We start from the raw sequence: 22,041 nt of genomic DNA on the forward strand, positions 1-22,041 counted from the left end.
GTCTTGCCCCTGTTCTTGGTAAGTGAGGTAGGAAGAGATGACAGTTTCTCAGCATGCCTAACTCAGGGACCGCGGTCCTCCCACCAACCCCGGCTCTCTTATCCACACCTGGGTGCACAGCAGGGTTCTTCCCCAGGGCCGGCACTGGGCGAACACCGACTGTGTGCCTCATGGAATTCTCACAACGAGCCTGCAGGTGCAGGAGTTTCATTCTCATTGTCCGGGCCAGAAAAGAGAGGCCCCGAAAGGTGTAGCACCCAGCTTGCCTGAAATCACACAGCTAGCATGTGGTGGAGATCCGAGCCACAGGTTATTTCCACGATGCCAGCCTACCCAGCAAGGAAGCTGAGGGTTGGAGAAAGGAGGAGGTCAAACTTTGACCAAAGCAGGGAGGGGTCTTCCATCTTTAAACCTGGGCCTCTTTTGATGATGCCCGAGGTCAGTGAGCCATTGTTCACTTGCGTTTGTCAAAGCACCTGTTACCTGGCTTGTGCTCAGTGCCTGAGAAATTGGCATGTTGGCCGTTGGAGGGGTGAGGTGAGAGGGCAGGAGGGGGTGGGAGACAGTGCTTCCGGGTTAACTGGCTGCCTGGGCCCCTCCCACAGTCCGGCTCCACGACAGCATCTCTGAGGAGGGACACCATTACCTGATCTTCGACCTGTGAGTTTGGGCCCACCCCGGGACGTACAAGGGCTCTAGGGGCAGCCTGAGCAGGGATGACCTAGCTGGGTCCCTTGGCCTGATTCCGAAATGCCCCCAGGCTGGGCTGAATTCCCTTGTCCGAGATAGAAGTTTCCTGAATGTTGTAGGCCTGCCACCCAAACAGTGCAGGTGGGTCTCCCTGCAACGCCAACACACACTTGTTACTTCCGTTGTCTTACTGTTTTGTTTCTATTTGTGGCCAGCGATGCTGGCTTTCCACGTCTAGTGGCAATATAAAGTTTCCTTTTGGAGTAATTTTAAAGTTTTGAAAGCCAGTCAATTGAATGAAAAACAATAATGCAATGATAAGTTCTTGGGTTGGCAAAGAAACTCAGTGAAGACACTGGTCCCATCTGCAAAAGACAGTTAATCATGGGGAGGACTCTACCTGTGTGGGTACATGGGAAATCTCTGTGCCTTCTGCTCAGTTTTGCCATGTGCCTCGAGTTACTCTAAAATACAAAGTTTATGAAACAAGCAAACAACAACAACAAAAACCCCAGCCCTTGGGCTTCCTAATGAACCTCAGTGATATGCTCTGAGTGTCCCACCCTGTGTCCTAACTCCAGCCTGGACCCAGTGGGAGAGAAGGGCAAATGATGGAGGGAGGGAAGTCAGGGGAAGGGCGGGCTGGAAGCCAGGAAGAAGGCTGTGGCAGGAGGCACCCTCGGGGCCCCTGGTGTTCCTCCCTTTGGGCTGAGATTCTGAGGTCCCTGGGTCCTGCCCTTAGCTTCCTGGAGACTCTTCCAGAAGAGGTAACACTGGGGGCCTCTGTAGGAGGGTGACTCTGTGCCCGTCTCGCCAGGGTTACCGGTGGGGAGCTGTTTGAGGACATCGTGGCCCGGGAGTATTACAGTGAGGCTGATGCCAGGTGAGTGCCAGGTGCAGCCTGCCAATGGTGCCTGGGGAGGGGGGGCAGGGCGTCTCCCCCACTGGCTTCCCAGCACCCCAGGGGACGCCCGCCTTCACACGGGGACCCTCTCCTCTCTCTCCCCAGTCACTGTATCCAGCAGATCCTGGAAGCCGTGCTGCACTGCCATCAGATGGGTGTGGTGCACCGGGACCTGAAGGTGAGTGACCCATCCCAGGGTGCGGCTCCTCCGGGAGCCAGGGGGGTTATCAGAATCCCTTTAATTCCCCTGAGTTGGGCTGGGTGGGTGGGGAATAATCACCCCACTGTTCAGATGAGGAAACTGGGCACATGGAGAAGTATCTAGGCTTAGGATCCAGTCTCCTGATACCCAGGCCCACGTGCTTTGGGCCAGACCAGGTAAGCTGTCGTTAGGCCACCCAGGCTGGCCCTGGCGGGGTCCCGGTCCCGGCCAGGCCACTCTCTAGCTGCAGGGCCTCAGCTTCCTCACGGTGGGTTGCCATGGCAACCTCTGCTCGGGGTTGCTGATTCTGTCAAAGGAGACAGCACAGCACCTGGTGCACAGAAACATTGTGTTTCTTGTTTCTGGGTCCCTGGCAGATGCGGGGAGAAGAAACACAGGCCTTGGGGCTCCTGGAGTCCCTCCTCTTCAGGCCTAGGTAGATGTGTGATCTAGGGTTGGTGCCAGCCACGTAGCCTGATCAGCACAGACTCCTAGCTCCCCTCTGCCGAGCCTCAAGACATCGAGGCCAGTAGCTCATAACATTACCCCCGATTTTCAGAGCAGCAAACAGAGGCCTACAGAGTCCAAGGGACTCGCCCAAGACTATGCCGTTCAGTTGTACCTGAGCTAGGACGGAGCCCTGGCTTCTGACCCCAGCCGCTGGGCCTGCGGGGATCTGGGCCAAAAAGCCACTCGGCGCAGTTCCTGCTCTTGCAGGAGCCCCTCTTAGGTGCCTTTGAACCTCTGCTTTTTGGCCTTCAGTGACTCTGAACTCACTTCTTACGGGGAAGCCCCTTGAACCACTGGGAAAGTCTCCTTCCATCTTTCCTGCTGTGGTTGTGAGCCCCAATTCTGCCCTTTGGGGCCACATAGATCAAGCCTCCAGCCCTAGGCCCCAGAGGCACTTGTGGTACCTCCCTAGGCTTCCGCAGGCTGTTCCCCTCCATCCCCACCCGGGACAGACCCTCTAGGCCCTCCTCAGCCTGGACAGCCTCTCTCTGGGCATGCTCCCTGGGCATCGTCCAGGAGGTCCGGGTCCCTCTCTGGGATGCAGTGCTCTGCCCAGAAGCCCTGTCTACCTCCGACTCTCACAGGGGAGCTCCCTAAGGCTCAGTCTAGACCCACAGGCAAGTGTGCACTCGCAGAGGGTCCTGGCCAGACGGCAGGGCAGTTCTCCCAGAGGGCCTGTTCCTATTACAGCTACGGCCCCTGCATTCGAGGGGACAGGAAGACAGGCAGCACAAATTTAGGCCACTCTGGATAGATTAATTAGCGGCACATTCGTCAAATCAGGGCAGGACGGCTACCAAGACCCAGGACACGTTGGGAACGCAGTCCCCAGAGGATAAAAGAGGCCTTCGAGAGGGGCAGAAGAAGCTATATTTGTTTGGGTCCCGCCTAGCTTTGGGCAGTGAAAGGTCAGAGGTAGGACCCTCTCAGAAGCCCCGGTGGGGAAGGGGGTCAGAGGAAACCAGCCGTCTCCAGGGACACAGAGCTCATGCCCCCACTCCACCCCAAGCAGAGAATGTGAGTGCTAACCCTCATCACGCATGTGCCGTGGGCCACTGCCAAGTGCTCTACATGGATTATCACGACTGATCCATATGCTACCCCATGAGGTGGGCTCTATCAATTTTTCTGAGAGGAGACTAAAGCTCGGAGAAGTGAAATGGCTTGGGGCGCCTGGGTGGCTCAGTCATTAAACGTCTGCCTTTGGCTCGGGTCATGATCCCAAGGTCCTGGGATCGAGCCCCGCATCTGGCTCCCTGCTCAGCGGGAAGCCTGCTTCTTCCTCTCCCACTCCCCCTGCTTGTGTTCCCTCTCTCGCTGTCTCTCTCTGTCAAATAAATAAGTAAAATCTTCAAAAAAAAAAAAAAAAGAAGTAAAATGGCTTGCCCAAGTTCCGTGGCAGAGCTGGGTCAGAGGAGAGGGCTATCCAATTGCAGAATTCATTTCAACCCTCCTCTGGCCTGTGTGGGGGGATTTCCTGTTCTCCACACCCAGCAAAAGACAGCAGCCTCGGGGTGCCAGAGAGAGATTCTGGTTCTGTGTCTCATCAGCTGTGTGACCTTGGTCAAGTCACTTAACTTCTCTGAGCCTTGGTTTCCTCAACTTTATCTGTATGACAAATACTTACGAAGTGCCTGCTATGTGCTGCCCCCTGCCTTAGGTGCTGGCAATATAGTGGTGGACAGACAGCTAAGGAGCTCACTGTCTATAGAGGGAACAGATAATGAACAAGCACATAGACAGATGGGGGGAAAATGACAAATTATGGTGATATCTATGAAGGTAACAACAAGTTGCTAAGACAGAGGATACCTGGGGGCTCCTCCTTTAGATAGTCATGGAGGGATTCTTTGAGGGGGCGACATGAAGGTGAGAGCGGATGAAGAGAAGAGGCCAGCTCTGTGAAGCTTGGAGAAGGAGCAAATCAGACAAGGGGAACAGGGAGTGCAAAGGCCCTGAGGTACAAACAAGCGTGACTCTTTCAGGGAACGTAGGAAGGCCGCTGTGGAGAAAGGGAATAATAATGCCTGCCCCAAAGGTTGTTGAGGTGATAAGCGAGATGACATTTGCACAACCCTTAGCCCGGTGGCTGGCACATAGTAGGGGCACAATGAATATCTCTCCTTTTTCCTTATGTGGTGGTGGCTGTCTCCCCAACTCCCTGCGCTCACGTCAGCCTCAGCCCCAAACCCTGAGGAGAAGCGAAGGAGGGGACGGGTGGTGGAGAAAGGGTCTTTCTGTTGCCAAAGACAGAGGTCTTGCCCTAGGGTAGTCCCCTCTCTGGGGGCTGGAACTGAGGGTCCTGTGGCTGGGACTGGAAGTGGGGACAGGCACCTCTGGATTGCCCAGCTGCTCCTTGTGTAGGCTCAGGCTCCCCAGAGGTGAGGCTCTGAATCTGCTCACTGTCCCCTGGCTCTTTCTTCCTCCATTTCACTCTCCTCTCTGGTCCTGGGAAGCCGGAGAATCTGTTGTTGGCCTCCAAGCTCAAGGGCGCCGCGGTGAAGCTGGCGGACTTTGGTCTGGCCATAGAGGTGGAAGGGGAGCAGCAAGCATGGTTCGGTGAGTGGGGGCAGGGGGTGGCAGGGGTGTGGGGGGCCAGCCTTGTGTGGACACACTGGCCTCTAGGAGCCCCCTGCCCAAGCAGGGGCAGGCGAGAGATTGCCGTTGCACCAGCCGGAGCTCCGGGAGCAGAGGTCCCACCGCACAGCCTCTGATCAGTGGGTGTTGCCCATCCTGTCCCCATAGAGGTCAGGTGCAGGGACGTAGTTATCCTTAAAACAGTACATGGCTTCTCCACATGCACACACACCGCCACTGTTGGCTGGGGGCTTCCGTGGCTTCCAGAGCTGATTATCCTGACTTTATGAACGAGGAACAGAGACTGAGAAACTGAAAGAGTTCATGGGGAGGTAAAAGGGGCAGAGTCTGGATTTAAGCTCAGATGATCCAGTGTGCTCAGAGGTTTTGGCATAATTGAGTGCTTTCAGCTAGCTGGGGAACCTTTTCAGTGGGCACTATTGGTCAGTGGTTAAGAGTCAGAGCTCTGAGTTCAAGTTCCGACTCTGACACTTAGGAGGTGTGTGACATTTCAGCTTGCTGAGCCTCCGTTTCCTCATCTGTAAAATGGGGGTGATGACAGCATAGTGCTCAGCACTGTGTGAGGAGTCAGTGAGAGCAGGCATGGGAGTGCTCAGCCCAGGGCTGAGCACACACACTCAATAAATAGTAACTGTTCTTATGATTCCTTGTTCAAGTACTTGGGGTGCCTGTTTATTTTAAGCGATTCTCCCCACGCTGCTGGGAGGTGGTAAAGGGAGGAATCCCTAATCTCTCATTTGACGGATGAGGGAACTGAGGCCTCGAAGGAAGAGAGACCCACCAGGGGACTTAGGGCAAAACCAGAGTTGGGGACAGGCCTCCTACTTAGCCCAGGACCAGCTCCCAGAAGGGTGGGGGGTGGGCAAGGGTTCGGCTCCGCCTTCAGCTGACATGGCGAGGACATTTTGTCTAGAGTGCCACCAGCACGCGATAGTGGCTGCAGGAGGGCTGTTAGTGTGTGACGCTGAGGCAGGACCCCACGGGAGGGACTCTGGAATTGACCAAAGACTTCTGCCATAGGCTCTGGAGTGGGGGTGGTGACAGGTGCCCTGTGCACTTGTCCACCCTGGTCTAGAGGCTTTGCTGCCCTCGACCCACTCTCGGGGGCGGGGAGTGTGTTCCCCATCCCCAGGGCAACCTCATCCCACTTCCAGCAGGACCTTGCCCTGGGTTGCTTACGTGCCAACCTCTGTGTGTGCGTCTGCCTGTCTGTGTGTCTGGGGAGCAGGGTTCGCAGGGACGCCGGGATACCTCTCCCCGGAAGTGCTGCGGAAGGACCCGTACGGGAAGCCTGTGGACCTGTGGGCCTGTGGTGAGTCCCTCCCAAAGCCCTCTCATCTCCCTGGGCGCCTACCCCTCAGACGCCTTCTCCCTTCCCATGCCTCCCCTCTTCATCGCTCCTCCTCACAGGGGGGTGAGGCTTCTCCTGGTCCTCCCCCCAGGGGTCATCCTCTACATCCTGCTGGTTGGGTACCCCCCATTCTGGGACGAGGACCAGCACCGCCTGTACCAGCAGATCAAAGCCGGCGCCTATGATGTGAGTGTCCCTCCTCTCTCCAGCCTCCCCGCCATCCCCTGCGTCCCTTCCAGTGAAAGCCAACACCCAGCGAGGTCAGAGACGTGAGGTGCCTCCCTCCCGCCCTCCCAACCCACTTAGGCCCCCTGCCACTCTTTAGCTGTGGGCGGGTGGAGCTTGAGGACTGGCCGCGCACGGCCCCGGAGATCAGGAAAGTAGGCCCCAGAAGCTACAACTCTCACCCTCTCTCTCTCTCTCTCTCGAAAATAATAATGCACACACAAATAATAATAATAATAGCTAACACAGCACTCTTCTAAATGCTTTATATACTATTAGAGCTCATGCTCATACCCATCTATGACATAGGTATGATTATTATCCCCATTTTACAGATAGGGAAGCTGAGGCACAGGGAGGTTAAATAGCTGCCCACACCGCACAGCTAAGAAATGGTAGAGCTGGGATTTGAACCCAGGCAGTTTGGCTCTTAGAGTCTGGGCTTCTAATGACCAAGCTCTACTGCTTTTCAATAAGGCTGATTCTATCATGCCACGTGCTATGTGTTTTGCATCATATTTAATCCTCACAACATCTCTAGAGGCAGCTAGAGGGTCACATGTCTTGTCCAAAGTCACACAGCCCAGGAGGCAGAGCCAGGACTTGGACCCAGCCTTCGGATTCTGAAGTCTGGCCCTAACCACTGGCCTCCTGCTCCCCAGATAAGGCACAGCCTCAGAAAAACAGAGGAAGGCCTCCTTTCCCTCTGGCCCCTGCTCTGACTTGTCCTGGGGACCAAGGACCCTGCCCCTGCTCTGGTTCCAGAGGGGTCCCTGTATTGAGGATCCCAGCTCCTCCTGGTTGTGGATGCCCAGTGGATGGACAGTAGGACCCCTGCCTGCTCCCCTGCCAGTCAGGGGCTGGGGGATCGCAGGGGTGGCCTGGGGTAGGCTGGGCAAACCTGGCCCCTCTGCCCCTTCCAGTTCCCGTCACCAGAATGGGACACTGTTACCCCAGAAGCCAAGGATCTGATCAATAAGATGCTGACCATCAACCCATCCAAACGCATCACGGCCGCTGAGGCCCTCAAGCACCCCTGGATTTCGGTGAGCCTTCCCCCGCAGGGCCCTTTCCAGGAGCCCCTCCCGACTTCAGGGTCCAGACCCCCATGGGGTCCTGGCCCTGCCCCTGGCCCCTCAGGCCCAGCATAGGATCAAGGGGGCTTCATCCAGAGATGCTGCCCTGCCGCGGTTCTCAAGGGAAAGTGGAAATGGGAGGTGTTCTATGTTGGCATCATGACAAGGGGTACTACTGGCATGGGATATCTGGTGCCAGGGATGCTAAGCACCTACAGCATTTACAACATCCCTTAGAACAAAGCTTTGTTCCCCAAAAGATGCCAACCACATCTCCACAAGATGCCCCGCTGAGGGGCCTTTGGGCGGGCCTGCCTCCTACTCACAGACGTCTCCCTACTTCCTCCAGCACCGATCCACTGTGGCCTCCTGCATGCACAGACAGGAGACCGTGGACTGCCTGAAGAAGTTCAACGCCAGGAGAAAACTGAAGGTAACAGGTCCTCACCCTCCGTAGCCCCTGGACATGGAGTAGCTTGGTTGGGTCTCTGCAGAGGCCAAGAGCCTCACTCAAGAGTTCTCTCCTTCACTGAGTCAACAAACATGTGTTGAGCACCTACTGTTTGGGGTGGGGAGTGAGCAGGTGGAAAGGACAGACAAGGACCTGGGACAGTAAGGGGGAGTGGTGAGTGCTGGGACGGGGCACGCCCCAAGGCCGGGGGTGACCATAGCAGGGCCTTGAACCAGGTCTGGAAGGACCAGCGAAGCAGTCCAGGAAGCTTGCTGGGCAAGTGGCATTTAGGCGAACGCCGCAAAGGATAAGTAGGTATTATCTATGTAGAGTGGACAGATGTTCCAGAGAGAAAGCTCATGCCTAAGTCTGGAAGCATGAGCGTGACCCTGTAGGGGGACTGTGAGTGTTTCGGCATGGCTGGCGAGGGGGTCTAGGGGCTGAGACGGAACAGGGCAGGAGACCAGTGTTGGTGAGAGAGGCCCTGCTGCCGAGCGCTGGGGAGGACAAGCCAAGAGACGTGGACAGGGTTCGTGGCCCAGAGGAAGCCACAGTGGGACCCAGGTGGGCCAGGAGCTGCCAGCCTCGTGAGCAAGGGGTGTGTGCTCCCAGGCTGTAATAGCTGCTGACCTAGACCTTGCCAGGGACCCCATGAACAGGTAGGAAGAGTAACTGAGGAGTCCCCAGCCTGCTGGAAAAGAGAAGTCATCAGAACGCTGAGTGACAGCTGCTGAGGCCCCAGCTCCTTCGGAAACTCCTCACCAACTGCTCCCAGGCCTGACGGGGTGGCCCAGGAAGGGGACATGGGCCAAGGGGGTGGCCAGGCCAGCATGATGCCAGGAGAACTAAGTCCCACCCCTCCCCCCACTGGGAGTGGTCACAGAGGAAATCTCAGAGAGTGTCCAGGTCAGAGAGCGTCAGAACCAGGAGAGCCATCCTCTAGGCCCCTTGTTGAGACAGGAGAGTTTCTCTAGGTCAACCCTCCACGGCTGTGAGCCCGGGAGCCCCGGGAAAGATGAACTAGTGATGAAGCACGGTACTGAGTGCCCTGGTGGAGGGTGAAGGGGGCCCAAGAGGGCAGGGTCTATTGTCCTTGGCCTTCAGGAGTCCCCACTGACAGGTGTCCCTGAACCCTTCCACCACCTCTGGCCAGGACAGTGGAACCTATTAATATCTGCTGCTAGGATGGCCCTGTTCTAGGAGCTGTGCCAGCTAAGGCCCAGCTCGCCCCGACTTCCCCAGGGAGGCAGGGATGGTCTCCTGGCTGTGGGGTGAGGGCAAATGGAGGGGCAAGGCAGAAAGCTTTGGCTTTGTGTCTGAAGGCAGCACCTGCCTCCCCTCCCCCCTCCCGTCCCATTTCTCTGTCTCTCCTCTCCCCCCTCACCTCCAACCTCCTGTCTCCCACACCCCCTCCTTATCTTTGCAGGGAGCCATCCTCACCACTATGCTGGCTACCAGGAACTTCTCTGGTAGGTGGTGGGACCGCAAAGTCCCAAATACACCCTGCACAGGTCTGTTGGGAGCATCGTCCTGTCGCATATCCGTGGGGCCTCAGGCCAGGGGCCTGCGGAGAGTGAGGGCTACAGAGGACCCTAAGACTGGGGGCTTAAGTCACCTGCACCCAGAAGTGGCTGGAGCCGAAAGGCCAGCAAGCGAAAGGCCTACGAGGAAGGGTTCGAGGTTGAGTCTGGCCCCCCAGCCTCACAGCAGTGCTGGGGTTCTCAGGTTGGGCCAGCCCGAGGGGGAGGCCTCCCGAATATTGGGGTATAGGTCCAGGCAGGACTGAACCAGGCCCAGGGAATAGCAACAATCCCGTTCCCTGCCAGTACTGAGCCCCGTGCTAAGCAGGCCCCATGCTTTCACTCGGGTGGCCTTTGTGACAAGGCAGTGGGGGCCGTGGCTAGGCAGAGAGAGGCAAAGCCTGCTTTTAGTGCAGCTTTGAAGCCGCCCCAGAGCAAGTGCCCTTAACCAAGATGGGTCAGCAGGGAGCCAGCCTTTGGCCTGGGACGGAGCCGTTGGTTAAGGCAGGGAGTACCCAACGACCTGCAGCATGTAGCCCCAAAGAGAAGAGGAAAGGATTAGTGTCAGGGCTTAGCAAGAAGCTCCCCTTGGCACACTGGAGAGCACCAGGGCCAGCGCCTGCCAGGGGCTCCTCTCTGGGGAGACCGGGCAGCTGACAGGGCCGCTGAGCAAATACAGCGAAGCTCACCCGAGGGGCCCTCTGACTGGGGCCGGCCAGACGGGCCTGCTGCGGACACGTGGCCGGCTCCACGGCAAGGGGTCAGCTCTGGCAAGCTATAGCTCTGACTTTGCCGAGAGTCCACCTGCCCATTTAACCAGCTGGAAGAAGGAGACCCAGAGGTGGGAAAACTCAGGAACTTCCGATGTGGGCTCGCCCCAGCGCACAGAACTGCCTTCCCACTCTCTCCCTAGACAAGGATCCTGCAGTTCCTCAAACTGAAAGATGAGCCACCCGGACAGTCAGAGTCTTTTTTTAACCTCTGCAGTGCCCCTAGAAACTCTAGTCCAGAGCTCACAAAATGGTGCCCGTGAGTCAGTTCCCATCTCTTGACGGGCTTGTGGGGCCAGTGGTGTTTTAAAACATAAAACAGTGGGGTTTTTGAAAAGAGTTTCCAGCAATTAAAAATGAGGAGATTTCACAGAACAACCCAGATTTCTGTCTTTTATTGAAAATCAGAACATGTGACCTCCTGGGACCCTCAGTCCTGTGGTCATGGGCTGGAGCTGAAAGGGCCCCCTGAAGCTGGAAGGGGGACCATTCCCCTGTTCCACTGCACAGCCCAGCCCAGCCCATGAAGCTCATAGAGGATGGACAGCCACTCCTCTCAGCTTCGGGATCCAGTGGCACTCACCCCTGCATTTACTCTGCAAGAGGGAAACTTGCCTGGAAGGGGTCTCAGGTGGACTTGTGAGAGGGACTGGGAGGCTGGGCCAGCATGAGCCTGTCCCTCTGAGCCTCTGGGGTGTCCATGTCCCGAGCAGCCCCTCTTCCCAGGTTCGCCATCCCCAGGCACCTCGAGAAGGATTTACAGCGGCTACCATTTACTGAGCATCTATTGCATACAGGTCAAGTGCTGCGCTAAGTGCTTTAGCGATCTCCTGTCTCTAACGTAAGGCATCTGTTTGAGGTCGGAAGCAGCCAGATGCCAGGCCGGGCAGGGCTGGGCATTCATGCCAGTTCCTGGCTGCGTCCTCACCAAGGGCTCTGGCCAGGAGGCAAGGAGGGAGGGAAAGAGGAATGGCAGAGGTGGGGCCTCCCTAAGAGCCGTTGCTCTGCTTTTCCCAGCCACCACGGACACCACCAGCCCTAGCATGGGGCTCCGGAGTTGGAGGGTAGGGAGGCCTCTGTAGGGGATGGGCACTCTGGCAGGGGTGGGCCCCCAGAGTGGGGCATCTGCTTCTTCTCACCGGCAAAACAAGGCTTGCAGCTGTCCAGAGTGAGTAGGCAGGGCTGACACATGACCTCGGCAGCAGCATGGGGCTAAAATTAGAGCGGGCCGGGGCGGGGAGGGAGCGGCCAGCCCCGGGCCAGGCAGCCAGGCCTCCAGGTTGGCCACCACCAGCACGGGTGGTGACCGGGATCCAGAGGGAATCCCCGGGCTGAAACAGCAACCCCACGGGCCTGGGACGCGTTGGTCACCTCCTGCAACCCATGGGGCCAGAGGGGCACACTCGAGATTGCTGAGGACGGGGGAGCCCAGGCCCTCCTCACGGGCCACCGGCAGTCCAGACCCCAAGGAGGAAGGAGGAGCAGGAGGAGGAGGTGTCCCCCAGATCACTGAGCCAGCTCCGTGCCCTCCGCCTTCCCACGGATGTTGCTGTTCCTCACCCTGTGGGCCTTGGTGCCCTGCCTGCTGTTGGTAACCCTCTACTTTTTCTCCTCCGCAGGAGGGAAGAGTGGAGGAAACAAGAAGAATGATGGTGTGAAGGTAAGCCCCCGGGAGCCTGGCAGGGCCTGTACCTGGCAGCCTTTCCGCCGACAGGGCCTGGCTTTCAGGGCTGGGGCGAGACCCAGGCCTTGCTGACGGTGTTCTGGGCAGATGTGGTCACTCGTGCAGCTGGGCTGTCCCCGGGATTGGTGGGGGCAGTGGGGGAGGGGGAGAGGTAGGTGGCCTGGAGTTGGGGGGTGGGGGGTGGCCACAAGGAAAGGAGCAGGTCTGAAGGAGATTTCTGTGGTTCTCTGAGATGGGAGGACTGGAAGGTGAGAGGGTACAAAGAAGAGACAGAGCGGATCATGAGGGGTGACCTCTTCCTTCCCGAGTGTGGGCTGGCTGAGATGGGCCCCTGACCCAGGGTGCGCCCCAGTCCAACCCGCAAAGCCCATGAAGGATGGATAGCCACGCCTCTTGGCTTTGGGATCCAGAGGCACCCACCCCTGTCAAGGCCGGCCAGTTCAGTGCCAAGAATCTCCTTCTGCCCTAACCCAGGCCTGTCCTCTGTCCCCACCCCTGATGCCCGAGCTACTTCTTTCCACAACCCGCTGACCACTCCTTCCCTCCTCTCTCTTCTCCCTCTGCTCTCTGGGGCCTGGCCCCCCTCTCTGCAGCTCCCTTCTCCCCTGCCACTGGCTTGCCTTGTGGGTTCTCCTCTCTTGAGACCCTGCCTTTTTCTGGGCTCAGAGCCCTGCCTGGCCAGGACCCCAGGGCTGGGCTGTGCCCAGGACCCTGGATGGTGTGGGATGCAGTCCAAACACAGCCACCCAGGTGGGCCGGTGGCTTCATGGCTTCACTGTAGCAGTATTTATGGTCTCAGGCCACTGGCTTTGGTTTGAGGGTTGCATGGGAAGAGATCTGGGCTGGCTGGGTGAGGCCAGGATTTGGGCCTCTCTGCTGCGTTGAGCCCTCTGGGGGCTTGAATTTCCTCACAGGTACAATGGGTGGGGTGGGAGGAGTGTGGACTCCATGATTTCCAAGATTTAAGCTTTAAAAACAGAAAAGAAAAGAAAAAGGCAACAAAACCCTATCTAATCACTTTTCCTTCTCATCTTGAGTCCTTGAGGAATACATAGTTATTTGGTTATCAGCCAAAGTCGGTGGTTTTCAAACTGAACTTCCTGGAGCCTGAAGGTTTTGGGGAGCCACCCTTAGCAGCAGATGGGGTAGAGTGGGATAGTAAGGGGGAGGCTGAGCAGAGAAGGTTCTGGGCTTCTCATGCCCACTACAGCCAGAACAGCTCCATGTAACAGGCATCGCAGTGGTTAAGGGAGCCAGGCTGGACTTAGCAGCTGGAAACCTCGTCTGATCATCTGAATCCCTTGAGCTTGTGTTTCCTCATCCGGGCAATGAGGGTAAAAGGGATTCCCACCTCCCAGGGCTGCTTGTGAGGATGAAGGAAGATAATGGGTGTTGAGGATTTAGTAGGGGTACTGGCATGGGATACACGCTCATGAGATGCTATCCAGTATTGTGTTTTCTAGGTTAGACTTTCAAGTAAGATTTCTCTTGAAAACAAAGTTTGATCAAGGAAGTATTTGGAAACACAGATCTAAAGCCAAACCAATTTACAAAGTTAACACCCGCTTATCCCAAATCCTATGATGGCATCCAGAATTGAGTTCTGGCTTACTTGCTGTTTTGGGGTTACCCACGAATCAAACTCTCTCCCCTCTCTAATTGGAAAGGGTAATGGGGGGATGTGCAATTTGGGGGTGGCCCAGTTTGGAGCGGCTGGGGCCCTCTCGGCCATAGCGTGTAGACCCTGGGGATGCTGGATTCCCTGGGAAAAATCATAATTGGGAGATATAGGGCAGAGGCCACCGGGGCCAGTGAGCTGTGGCCCAGGTCAGTGGAGGAGAAGGGGGCAGACAGAGGACTACCCCACCGGCTTGGCTCTTAGGTTGGCCCTGGCAAAGCGCTGACACAGAGCCACGGGTGTGAGGTCAGGGCCTCCCTCAGGCCGGGTCTTAGGACGAAGCTTTCTTCTGGCTCCTCTTCAGGCAAGGCCAGGAGGCAGAGGCTGTCTGAGGGCAAGGACATCGCAGAGCATGGTGGCCAGTCACTGCAGGGCTTACCAGTGGGCATGGCTGAAGAAAAAGCCACTCCTTCCTGTAGCAGCAGGACGGACCCTGAGTGACTTCTCAGGGTGGCTGGGGTGTGGATGAAGAGAGACCCAAAGGCTATTTCTGGCCAGACTGTCTCTTCGTAGCTCAGCTTCCTGCCCCTTTTGGAGGTGGAGAAGGAGAAAAGTCCAGCCGGAAGATGAGAGTAACCAGGGGATCTCCCCGGGATTTGGGGAGCCCGGCCTGCAATATGTTGGAGGTCCAGTCATGTGTTTCACTACAAGGGATGCTGGACCTCAAGTCCAGAAGCTATGGTTTTGCCGGGCCCCATCGTCCCCCACTTTGGAGACCTGTGTCATCAGTTCTGCCGTCCGTGCAAGGAGGGGGGAAGGGCAGGTGGGGCCAGCGAGAGGCTTGCTCCGGAGTGGGCCTTGGGGAGTCACACCATGAGCTCCTTTAAGCAACACATGTTCAGCCCCAGTGGGGAAGTACGTATTCTTCTTACAACATGGTCCCTGGAGAAACCACCACCTTCATCAGAGGCTTAGCTGGAGGAAAGATGGGCTGGCTGGAGAACAGAGATACTGTATTTTATGGGCTTGTAGGGGCTTCTCGAGGCTAATGTTGACCCTACTTTATTTCTACCATCTTTGCTAACCCTAGAACCATGCTTCTACACGTGGTTCTGAGAGATGTGAGTCTACTTGTGGTGAAAGATCCTGGTCAGTATGGGGTTATTATTAGTACCGTCATCATTTGTGATCCAGGAAAATCGAGTCTTTCTGTTCCCGAGGAGTGCTGACCCCCCTACCCCCAGCCACCTCTAAGCCTCTACTTCTATGAGGAGCGGCCGACCGCTCCCACCCCTCAACCCCACTCACTGCCCCCTGTTGGTGTCCCATCCGTGCCATTGTGACTCCTCTCCCCCATGTCCCATCCTGTCACTGTATGTCCGACTCTGATGCAGTCTCTGCTCTGTGTTCCCTCCTCGTGTCCCGCCTGGAACCCTGGCCCCCGTGTTCCTCAGGTTTCTGCTGACGGCGAGCTGAGAGGGCCTGTCCCCTCCCACGTACCCCGTGCCTGGCCGGGCTCCGGCCAGAAGTGAGGCCCACCCTAGGGCCTGGCTGCAGGCTGCTGGCTGTGGGAATCCCACTCTCTACCCAGCTGGGGCGGAGGCAGGGACCATGAGCCTTTACGCCGGGCAATGCCCAGCAAGCCGCTTCTGCCACGTCTGTGGGGGCCCTGGAAGGACAGCACAGGATCCCGGGCTCTGGGCCCTCAGAGGCTCCTGGATCTTGGAGTCAGAAAACCCACAATTAGACCTAAGGATCCTCAGAGAATAGCCAGTGCCTCCCACAGGGCAAAGGCCCACCCTGAGGGCATCTCAAGTCCTTCCCTCCACACCGCGCCCCCCCCCCCCCATAGCACAGCAAGGAGAACAGCCTCCGGGCCTCTCAGATGGAAGCGCGTCTGGGAAGGACGAGCCGAGGCAGAGCAGTCAGGCCGCAGGGTCTGGAGACCTGGACAGAGGAGAAAGCCTACATTCAGGGGTTCTAGCATCCGCTCTGCTACCAGCCAGCTGAGAGACCTCGGGCGGGTCACTGTCCGTCTCTGGGCCCCAGCTTCCCATCCATGCAATGCAAGTGTTAGGCCTGCAGCCTTCCCCGAATGCGAGTCTTTATGACTCCTGGCTTAGAGTGAGAGAACGAGAGGACAACGTGTCCTCCTCCTCTCTCTCTCTCCCCTTTCCTTGCTTCCTCGGCCAGTAATACGAGTGAAGCTGCAAATCCTCCAAAAGCTGGACTAGGAGGGATGGCAGGGCTCAGCTATGCATCTGGCCGTGCCTCAGTTTCTCTGTCAACATAAGGGAGCTGAACAGGCCTGTCGCTGGGAAGCTGCGACCACAAGCAGGATTTCAAAGGCCACTTAGAGGACTGGTTTCCATAGCCGGGCCTGCTTTGAAGTCAGCTGGGGATACTGTTCAAAATGCAGTTGCCCAGGCCCCTCCCCAGACCCAGTTATTGAACTCCTTGTGGGGGCCTGGTTATGTTTCTTTTGGACAGGTTTCCCAAGTGACTCTGCCACTCGACCAAAGCAGGGGTGGGGTTCTTTTAGTAGAGACACACGGGGAGGCTAGGAGGAGGCACTGGGCCTCATCTCCAGACCCGAGCACCCTGTTGTCCTGCAAGAGCTTTGGCTTCCAGAGGCCTCAGGCAATTGGCGTCCAAGGCCCAGGGTTTGTTGCCCCCATCAGAGCTTGGTGTAGAGGGAGGCCTGGTCCAAGGGAGGCTTGGGCCGGAGCTTGCTGGTTGGATGGTGAGCCCCAGGTGGCTGTGCATGAGGCGCCCAAGAGCTTCAGGCTGACAGTGGACTGGCCCTGCTGGGCAGTTCTTGCTCGTGGCCCTGACTTCTCGCCCCAGTGCCATGCTGGCAAGGGACCGTAGAGGATGACCCTGAGGCCCATCATCCTTCCAAACCTCCCCTGTCGTTCGTTTCTTTGCTCCCTGCTGTTTCTCTGCTCCCTGCTGTTTTCACGCCGTGTCTTTTCCTGTCCCATCTCTTCTCCTTGTTTTTCCAGAAAAGAAAGTCCAGTTCCAGCGTTCAGTTAATGGTGAGTGTCTGCCGTCTCCCAAACGCCGGTAAATGCTGGGCCTCGAACCCTCGCTCCTGCCTCCCTCCTGCAGGCTGCACTGGGAACCCGGGGCGGGGAGAGGGTGCTCAGGGCGTGCTTGGTACGTGTGCCTTGTGTGACAATCTGTGTGTTGTGTGTGCGTGTTGTTTGCGTGTTTCTGTTGACACCTCCAACTCCATGGCCCAGACCAGCCGCCTGGCCGTAGACCTGAGAACCCCCTCAGGTATGAAGGGTGATTTGAACCCCATCCCACGTCCAGCCCTTGGCTTCTTGCTTCTCCCCGCCCTCTGCTCTAGATCTCATCTCAGGGCTTGGTTTGTGCCGGTTGCGGCGTGGGGGGGCTTGGTTTGGCCAAAGGAGTGGGCGCCAGAGAGGCCCTTCTTGAGCTTCTCGATGCTCCCCAGGGCCCGCCGGTGGCAGAGGGGCCACGAGCCCCTGCCTCTGTCTAGGGGTTCCAGTGGTGGCATGGTGGCCCACATCCCTCTTCTTCTGATTCCATGGCTATCTCCCGCAGTTGTGTGGTTTTTCTCCCCCTGAAAAGCCCAGCCTCTCTCACACTGGGCCTTCCCACCTCTCTCTCTTCCTCTCCTGCCAGTGTGTGTATTCCTTCCCCATTCTGTGGCCACCATGAGCCTCTCTGCTCTTCCACACCCCCTCTTTGCTCCCTCAAGCAGACAGGGCCGGGGAGCCCTCCCAGCCCTTCCAGAAAGGCCAGGGTTCTCCTTGCATCCACCCCTTCATCCACGCCCCCTGCCACCAGCCACCTGCTTAGCTGGGCCCTTCCCTTCCTCAGGCTCGGGAGTCCGGCAGGGTTTTCAGGGCAGCATCTGGATGGCAGAGCCAGGGGGGCTTACAGAAACCTGGCCACAGCATCAGGCAGCCGGGGGGCAGCCCCCAACGGGCCGAGCCTCTTCCTGCCCGCCGGCTGGGCCTCACCGCCTCCCGTGTTCTCTTTGGCAGGAATCTTCAGAGAGTACCAACACCACCATTGAGGATGAAGACACCAAAGGTAGGGGGGGGCCTTGCCTTCAGCATCTGGGCCCCCCGGGCCTCCCGGCAGGCCCCCTTCACTAACAGCCCCGGCCTGAAAGGGCCCCAGGGCCAACCTTGTGTTCTGCTCCTCCACAGACAACCTGGCCATAGCCCCTTGCAGACTGGGCAGTGCCACTGCAAGGCACTGTGTCCTGCGCGAGGTACTCGGTCCCCAGTCCCCTGGCAGTACGCAGATGGACTTTGCTTCCTGCAGGGGTTATGTGCGTAGTGTAGTACGTTTTAGGGGGAAAAATTACCCTATTCAGGTCACAAATGTATCATGGTGGCATACTTTTTCTTTTTGAATTTAAAAAAAAAAATAAGTTGATTTCAGGGGCGCCTGGCTGGCTCTGTCGGTGAGCTTGCGACTCTTGATCTTAAGGTTGTGAGTTCAAGCCCCACGATGGGCATACAGCTTACTTTAAAAATAAATAAATAATAAACATGAGTTGATTCTAAAAACATGAAGTGACAAGAGGAAGGGAAGGGAAAGCAAAAATTCAGAAAATTCAGGTGACAAGAAACCTTGCCTAAGACCAACCCCCAAAGGGCAGGGGCTACTGTAGCCAGTGGCTAACAGTCCCCACAAGCCTTCAGATGGAGGAAGGAGCAAAACCCCAGAGAACCGTGACCGGCTTAGTAAGAGGGGAGCTAATAAGGACGATAATCGTGGCCACCCTGCGAGGGGCACTTGCTGTGTGCTAGACCCCGTCCAAGTGCTTTACATTTACCTGAGCTGTGAGCTGGGCACTGTGGTCAAGCCCGTTCTACAGCTTGGGAAACAGAGGTTGAGTAAATTGGCCCAAGGTCCCCTAGCTCCTAAGGGTGGAATTAGGATTTGAACCCCGTAACCGCGGCTCAAAGGCTTCGGTGTGTGGCAAGCATGCTTGGAGTTGGAGGAGGAAGGATGAGTGTCACCTTCTGTTCAGAGGACCCCACATCCTTGGATGAGTTAGCGAAGTCCTGCTGTCCTGCCCGCACCCACTGTCCCACGGGACCGGGAGACTAGCCAGGGCTGGGGTTCTCACACTCAGCGCATGTCAGAGACCCCTGGGAGTCCTGCAACTTAGAAGAACACGGCTAACCTGGAGAGATGGCAGCTATACCAGCGTAGACATTTTTCCATTTAGATATTGGCCCCTAGAGGAGTACAGCGAAGGGGCAAAGAGCATTTTATGACGTAATAAACATTTTTGCACAGTTGTGTTTCCGCCTGTAAAGGCAGTTTGGCACACACTGAACACCATGACTACCTCCTGACTCCGCCCGGGTGCCTTGGAAGACCCGCCCCACCCTGTGGGTCCCTGTGTGGTCATTCCCAGCCGGGCCGTGGGGGCGGTCACTTCATCACCACAGCCTGGCACTGGAGCAGATCAGTCTTCCCCCATGGCACTAGGGACGACCTTTAAAAACCAATGATCTTGTAGAAAAATTCCCCATCGGGGGCAAGTGTACATTCTAAGTCCCTCAGGTGTGTTTCCAATCACATTGCCAGTCCTGGCCCTGTGGACTCTGATGCCATAGGTTTGTGGAGGGCCAAGACATGGCATTTCCAAGACTGTCCCCACATTTGAGGCTCGTTGTCCTAATGATAAGAGGCACTGGGATTTTGAAAAACCCATGTGGCCTCATAGTGCTGGTCTTGGAGCAGACAGGGATCATAGAGGTGAACTGGCTCTGTGCTTCTTCACGGCAGTCCGTTTGCTGGGTGACTTTGGACAACTTACTCAACCTCTCTGAGCCTCAGTTTTCCTTCGGTAAAGGGTTGAAGATAATACGATCAATCTCAGAGGATTGCTGTGCGGATGAAATGAGAGGCTGTGTATAAAGTGATTTCGCAGTGTTGGGCACTGGTAATGGTTTAATAAATTTTAATTTCTTTTTTTTCAAACTGGAGCTTATGGCTGAATGACAGGAAGCCACGTGAAATTTTCTTGGAGCATCAGTTTTACTCAGATTATTTTAAGACAGATATTTATATGTTAGACAGAAATATTTGGAAAGGAATGCAAAATTTGTATGTGTTATAAATGTAAATGTGACCCATTGAAGACATTTTCCACCTGGGGTAATGGCTCTGGGTGGCATCCCTGAGGCCCCACATTTGCTGTCTTTAGACTCTGCTCTAGAGAGATCGGGATGGGAAAATTTGTGGAGTCTTAAATTTTAGTTCACCCTTTTACAGAGGGGCATCTGAGGCCCAGAGAGAAAGGGCACATCCAGGTTATTAATGGCAGAACTGGGGCCCCATTCTCTGCCTCAGTTTCCCACATGTAAAAGGCCATGTCTGATAGAAGAGACACTGGCTCAGCCAGGAGTTTCTCCCTGTGTTTGGCAGGAGAGAGGAGCCCTGTGCCTCCCCCAGCTTCTTCAGGCCTCAGAGAAAGTTTAAAAAAAAAAACCAAACCATTTTCTGGTGTTAATTTGTTAAGTCTTCTCACTAAGTGAGAATAGCAGCTGGTGGGGTAGATTCTGACCTAACATTAAAGTTAATTAGAAATGTCATCCTCCAGGGAACATTTTCCCCTGAGCAAAGAAAGAGACATTAATATTTCAGAGCACCTCAGGCTTAATGCACAGGCCTCTGGCCCCCTGAGCTGCGCGGACGGGGCTCTGCCAGGCTTCCTTCCCACTTCCCTACCCCCTACTGGTCAGTTCCATGAAAAATTAATTTCCTCCCCAACCCAAAGAGCTGCCTCAGAATCTAGGCAGAGACCTTCTGGGAAATACCAGCCAGGAGTGCTGATCCCATCTGAGCCTCAGCATGCTGTGTGACCTTCGGAGAGTGCCATAACCTCTCTGGGGCCTCAGCTTTCCCATCTGAACGAGAGCACTCCTGGATGGCAGATGAGAAATGCCAGAGGTTGCTGCTGAGAAGCTGCTGAATGAATCTCTCACAGCAACAGGACTGCTGAGGACATGGAAGGGACCCAAAACCAAAGTGAGTTTCTCCAGATCTAAGAAGCGCCAGATTCCCAGATCTTCTGTCCTAGAGATGAAGCTACTAGGGAGATTTCTGCCCACTAGCCTTCCACTGTTGGCAAACTTGATGTCCTGAGTGGCTAGAGGCACAGCCAAGTCAGGCATTGTCTCTGGATGCATTAATAGAGGTATAGTGTCCAGAATTGGGGAGAGGATAGAGAGTTCTGCCCCAGACCTGATATTCTGCAATATTCAAGCCACATTGAGGATTGTGTGCTAACACTCAGGGAGGCATTTAAGCAGCTCAAGCACCCTCAAAGGGTGGATGGCCAGCTTAACTCAGATCCTGCAAACCCTATTCTGGAGGCTTTCAGCCCTAGAAAGAGAAGATTAGTAGAGGGGGAGGGCATTGGGTCTGGGGAAGCAGGTGCACCCTTTGGGGCCCCAGAAAGCAAGGGGCTTTCAGAGGGGAGAGTCTGACTTTAAAGAAGAAGGAGGTGGGTGCAAAGGGAGAGATGCCCGACAGTGTGTCAGGCTTCCTGGCAGGCTGCAAGCCCCAAAGTTCCAACCAAGATGGAAGCATCCATCACATCTCAGGCTGCTGGGAAGCATCCATGCCCTGGCTAGAGACCAGAGGCTGTCCTCAGGGAGAACTTCCAATTCAGAGATTTCCAGATGATAATAATCATAGCTCTTATTCACGGACTGCCAGGCACTCCTTTAAATGCTTTATATTATGCATCATTATTGACATAAATGAGTTGATAGAAAGGGCTTGGAACAGTAGCCGGTTCTTAGAACCATATATGTGTTAGTTATTTCTACTGATGCATCCTTAAGTCAGTCCTTAGAACCACCCTGTGAGGGAAGTACCATTAGAAGCTCTGTTATACATACGGGAAAACTGAGGCATGGAGAAGTACTTTGCCCAAGGTCACAGTTACTAAGTAGCAGAGTCAGGATCCAAACCCAGGGAGTCTGGCGCCAGAATCCAGGCCCCTGACCATTTTCCTAGTGTCTCTGGGATGGCAGTGAGAAGGAGCCCACGGGAGGTAGGGCATTAATTAAGCACAGGCTCATGGAATGTCAGGCTGGAAGGAATCTTAACGTCTGTGTAGAGAAAGCTAGGAGGTGGCACAGGTCCTATGGCCTGCCGGGAGCACATGGATCCGCTCTGGATCATCACCCGGATCATGAGTGGGAGTGGAATGAGGAGTCTCCTGGCAGGGATGGGTGTCTTCTTGCCCTTGGTCTCCATGAAGGAAGGCAGAGTTGGGCAGCAGGCCAGGCTCTTGGGCTCCAAGGGACAGAGACCCCCCCTGGCAACTTGGTAGATTCCAGCACACAGGGCAAAGACAGCAGCCCCAGGCCCTGGTTTGGTCCCCCCACTGATTCATTCATTCCTGTCTCCTCTGCCCCCGCCCCAGGC

The 22,041-nt window shown here is 56.1% G+C and overlaps 1 protein-coding gene across 3 annotated transcripts in view; it reads left to right on the forward strand.

Moving 5' to 3' along the window:
• Positions 1–22,041, forward strand: part of CAMK2A (calcium/calmodulin dependent protein kinase II alpha) — a 62,010-nt gene that overhangs the window by 27,104 nt on the left and 12,865 nt on the right. For 2 of the 3 annotated variants that reach the window (XM_073890866.1, XM_073890867.1), the window contains exons 4-14: positions 606–660; positions 1,508–1,573; positions 1,700–1,772; positions 4,763–4,865; positions 6,133–6,216; positions 6,347–6,441; positions 7,404–7,526; positions 7,906–7,989; positions 9,434–9,476; positions 11,917–11,957; positions 17,619–17,667. In XM_073890866.1, the coding sequence (XP_073746967.1) occupies positions 606–660; positions 1,508–1,573; positions 1,700–1,772; positions 4,763–4,865; positions 6,133–6,216; positions 6,347–6,441; positions 7,404–7,526; positions 7,906–7,989; positions 9,434–9,476; positions 11,917–11,957; positions 17,619–17,667 (816 nt within the window). Of the gene's footprint in view, positions 1–605; positions 661–1,507; positions 1,574–1,699; positions 1,773–4,762; positions 4,866–6,132; positions 6,217–6,346; positions 6,442–7,403; positions 7,527–7,905; positions 7,990–9,433; positions 9,477–11,916; positions 11,958–16,604; positions 16,638–17,618; positions 17,668–22,041 lie in introns of all 3 variants that reach the window. The other variant, XM_073890865.1, reaches the window with a different exon arrangement.

The sequence above is a fragment of the Callorhinus ursinus genome, unplaced genomic scaffold (assembly GCF_003265705.2).
Source record: "Callorhinus ursinus isolate GAN/ISIS: 27379988/994484 unplaced genomic scaffold, GSC_fseal_2.0 scaffold3, whole genome shotgun sequence".
NCBI lineage: Eukaryota > Metazoa > Chordata > Mammalia > Carnivora > Otariidae > Callorhinus > Callorhinus ursinus.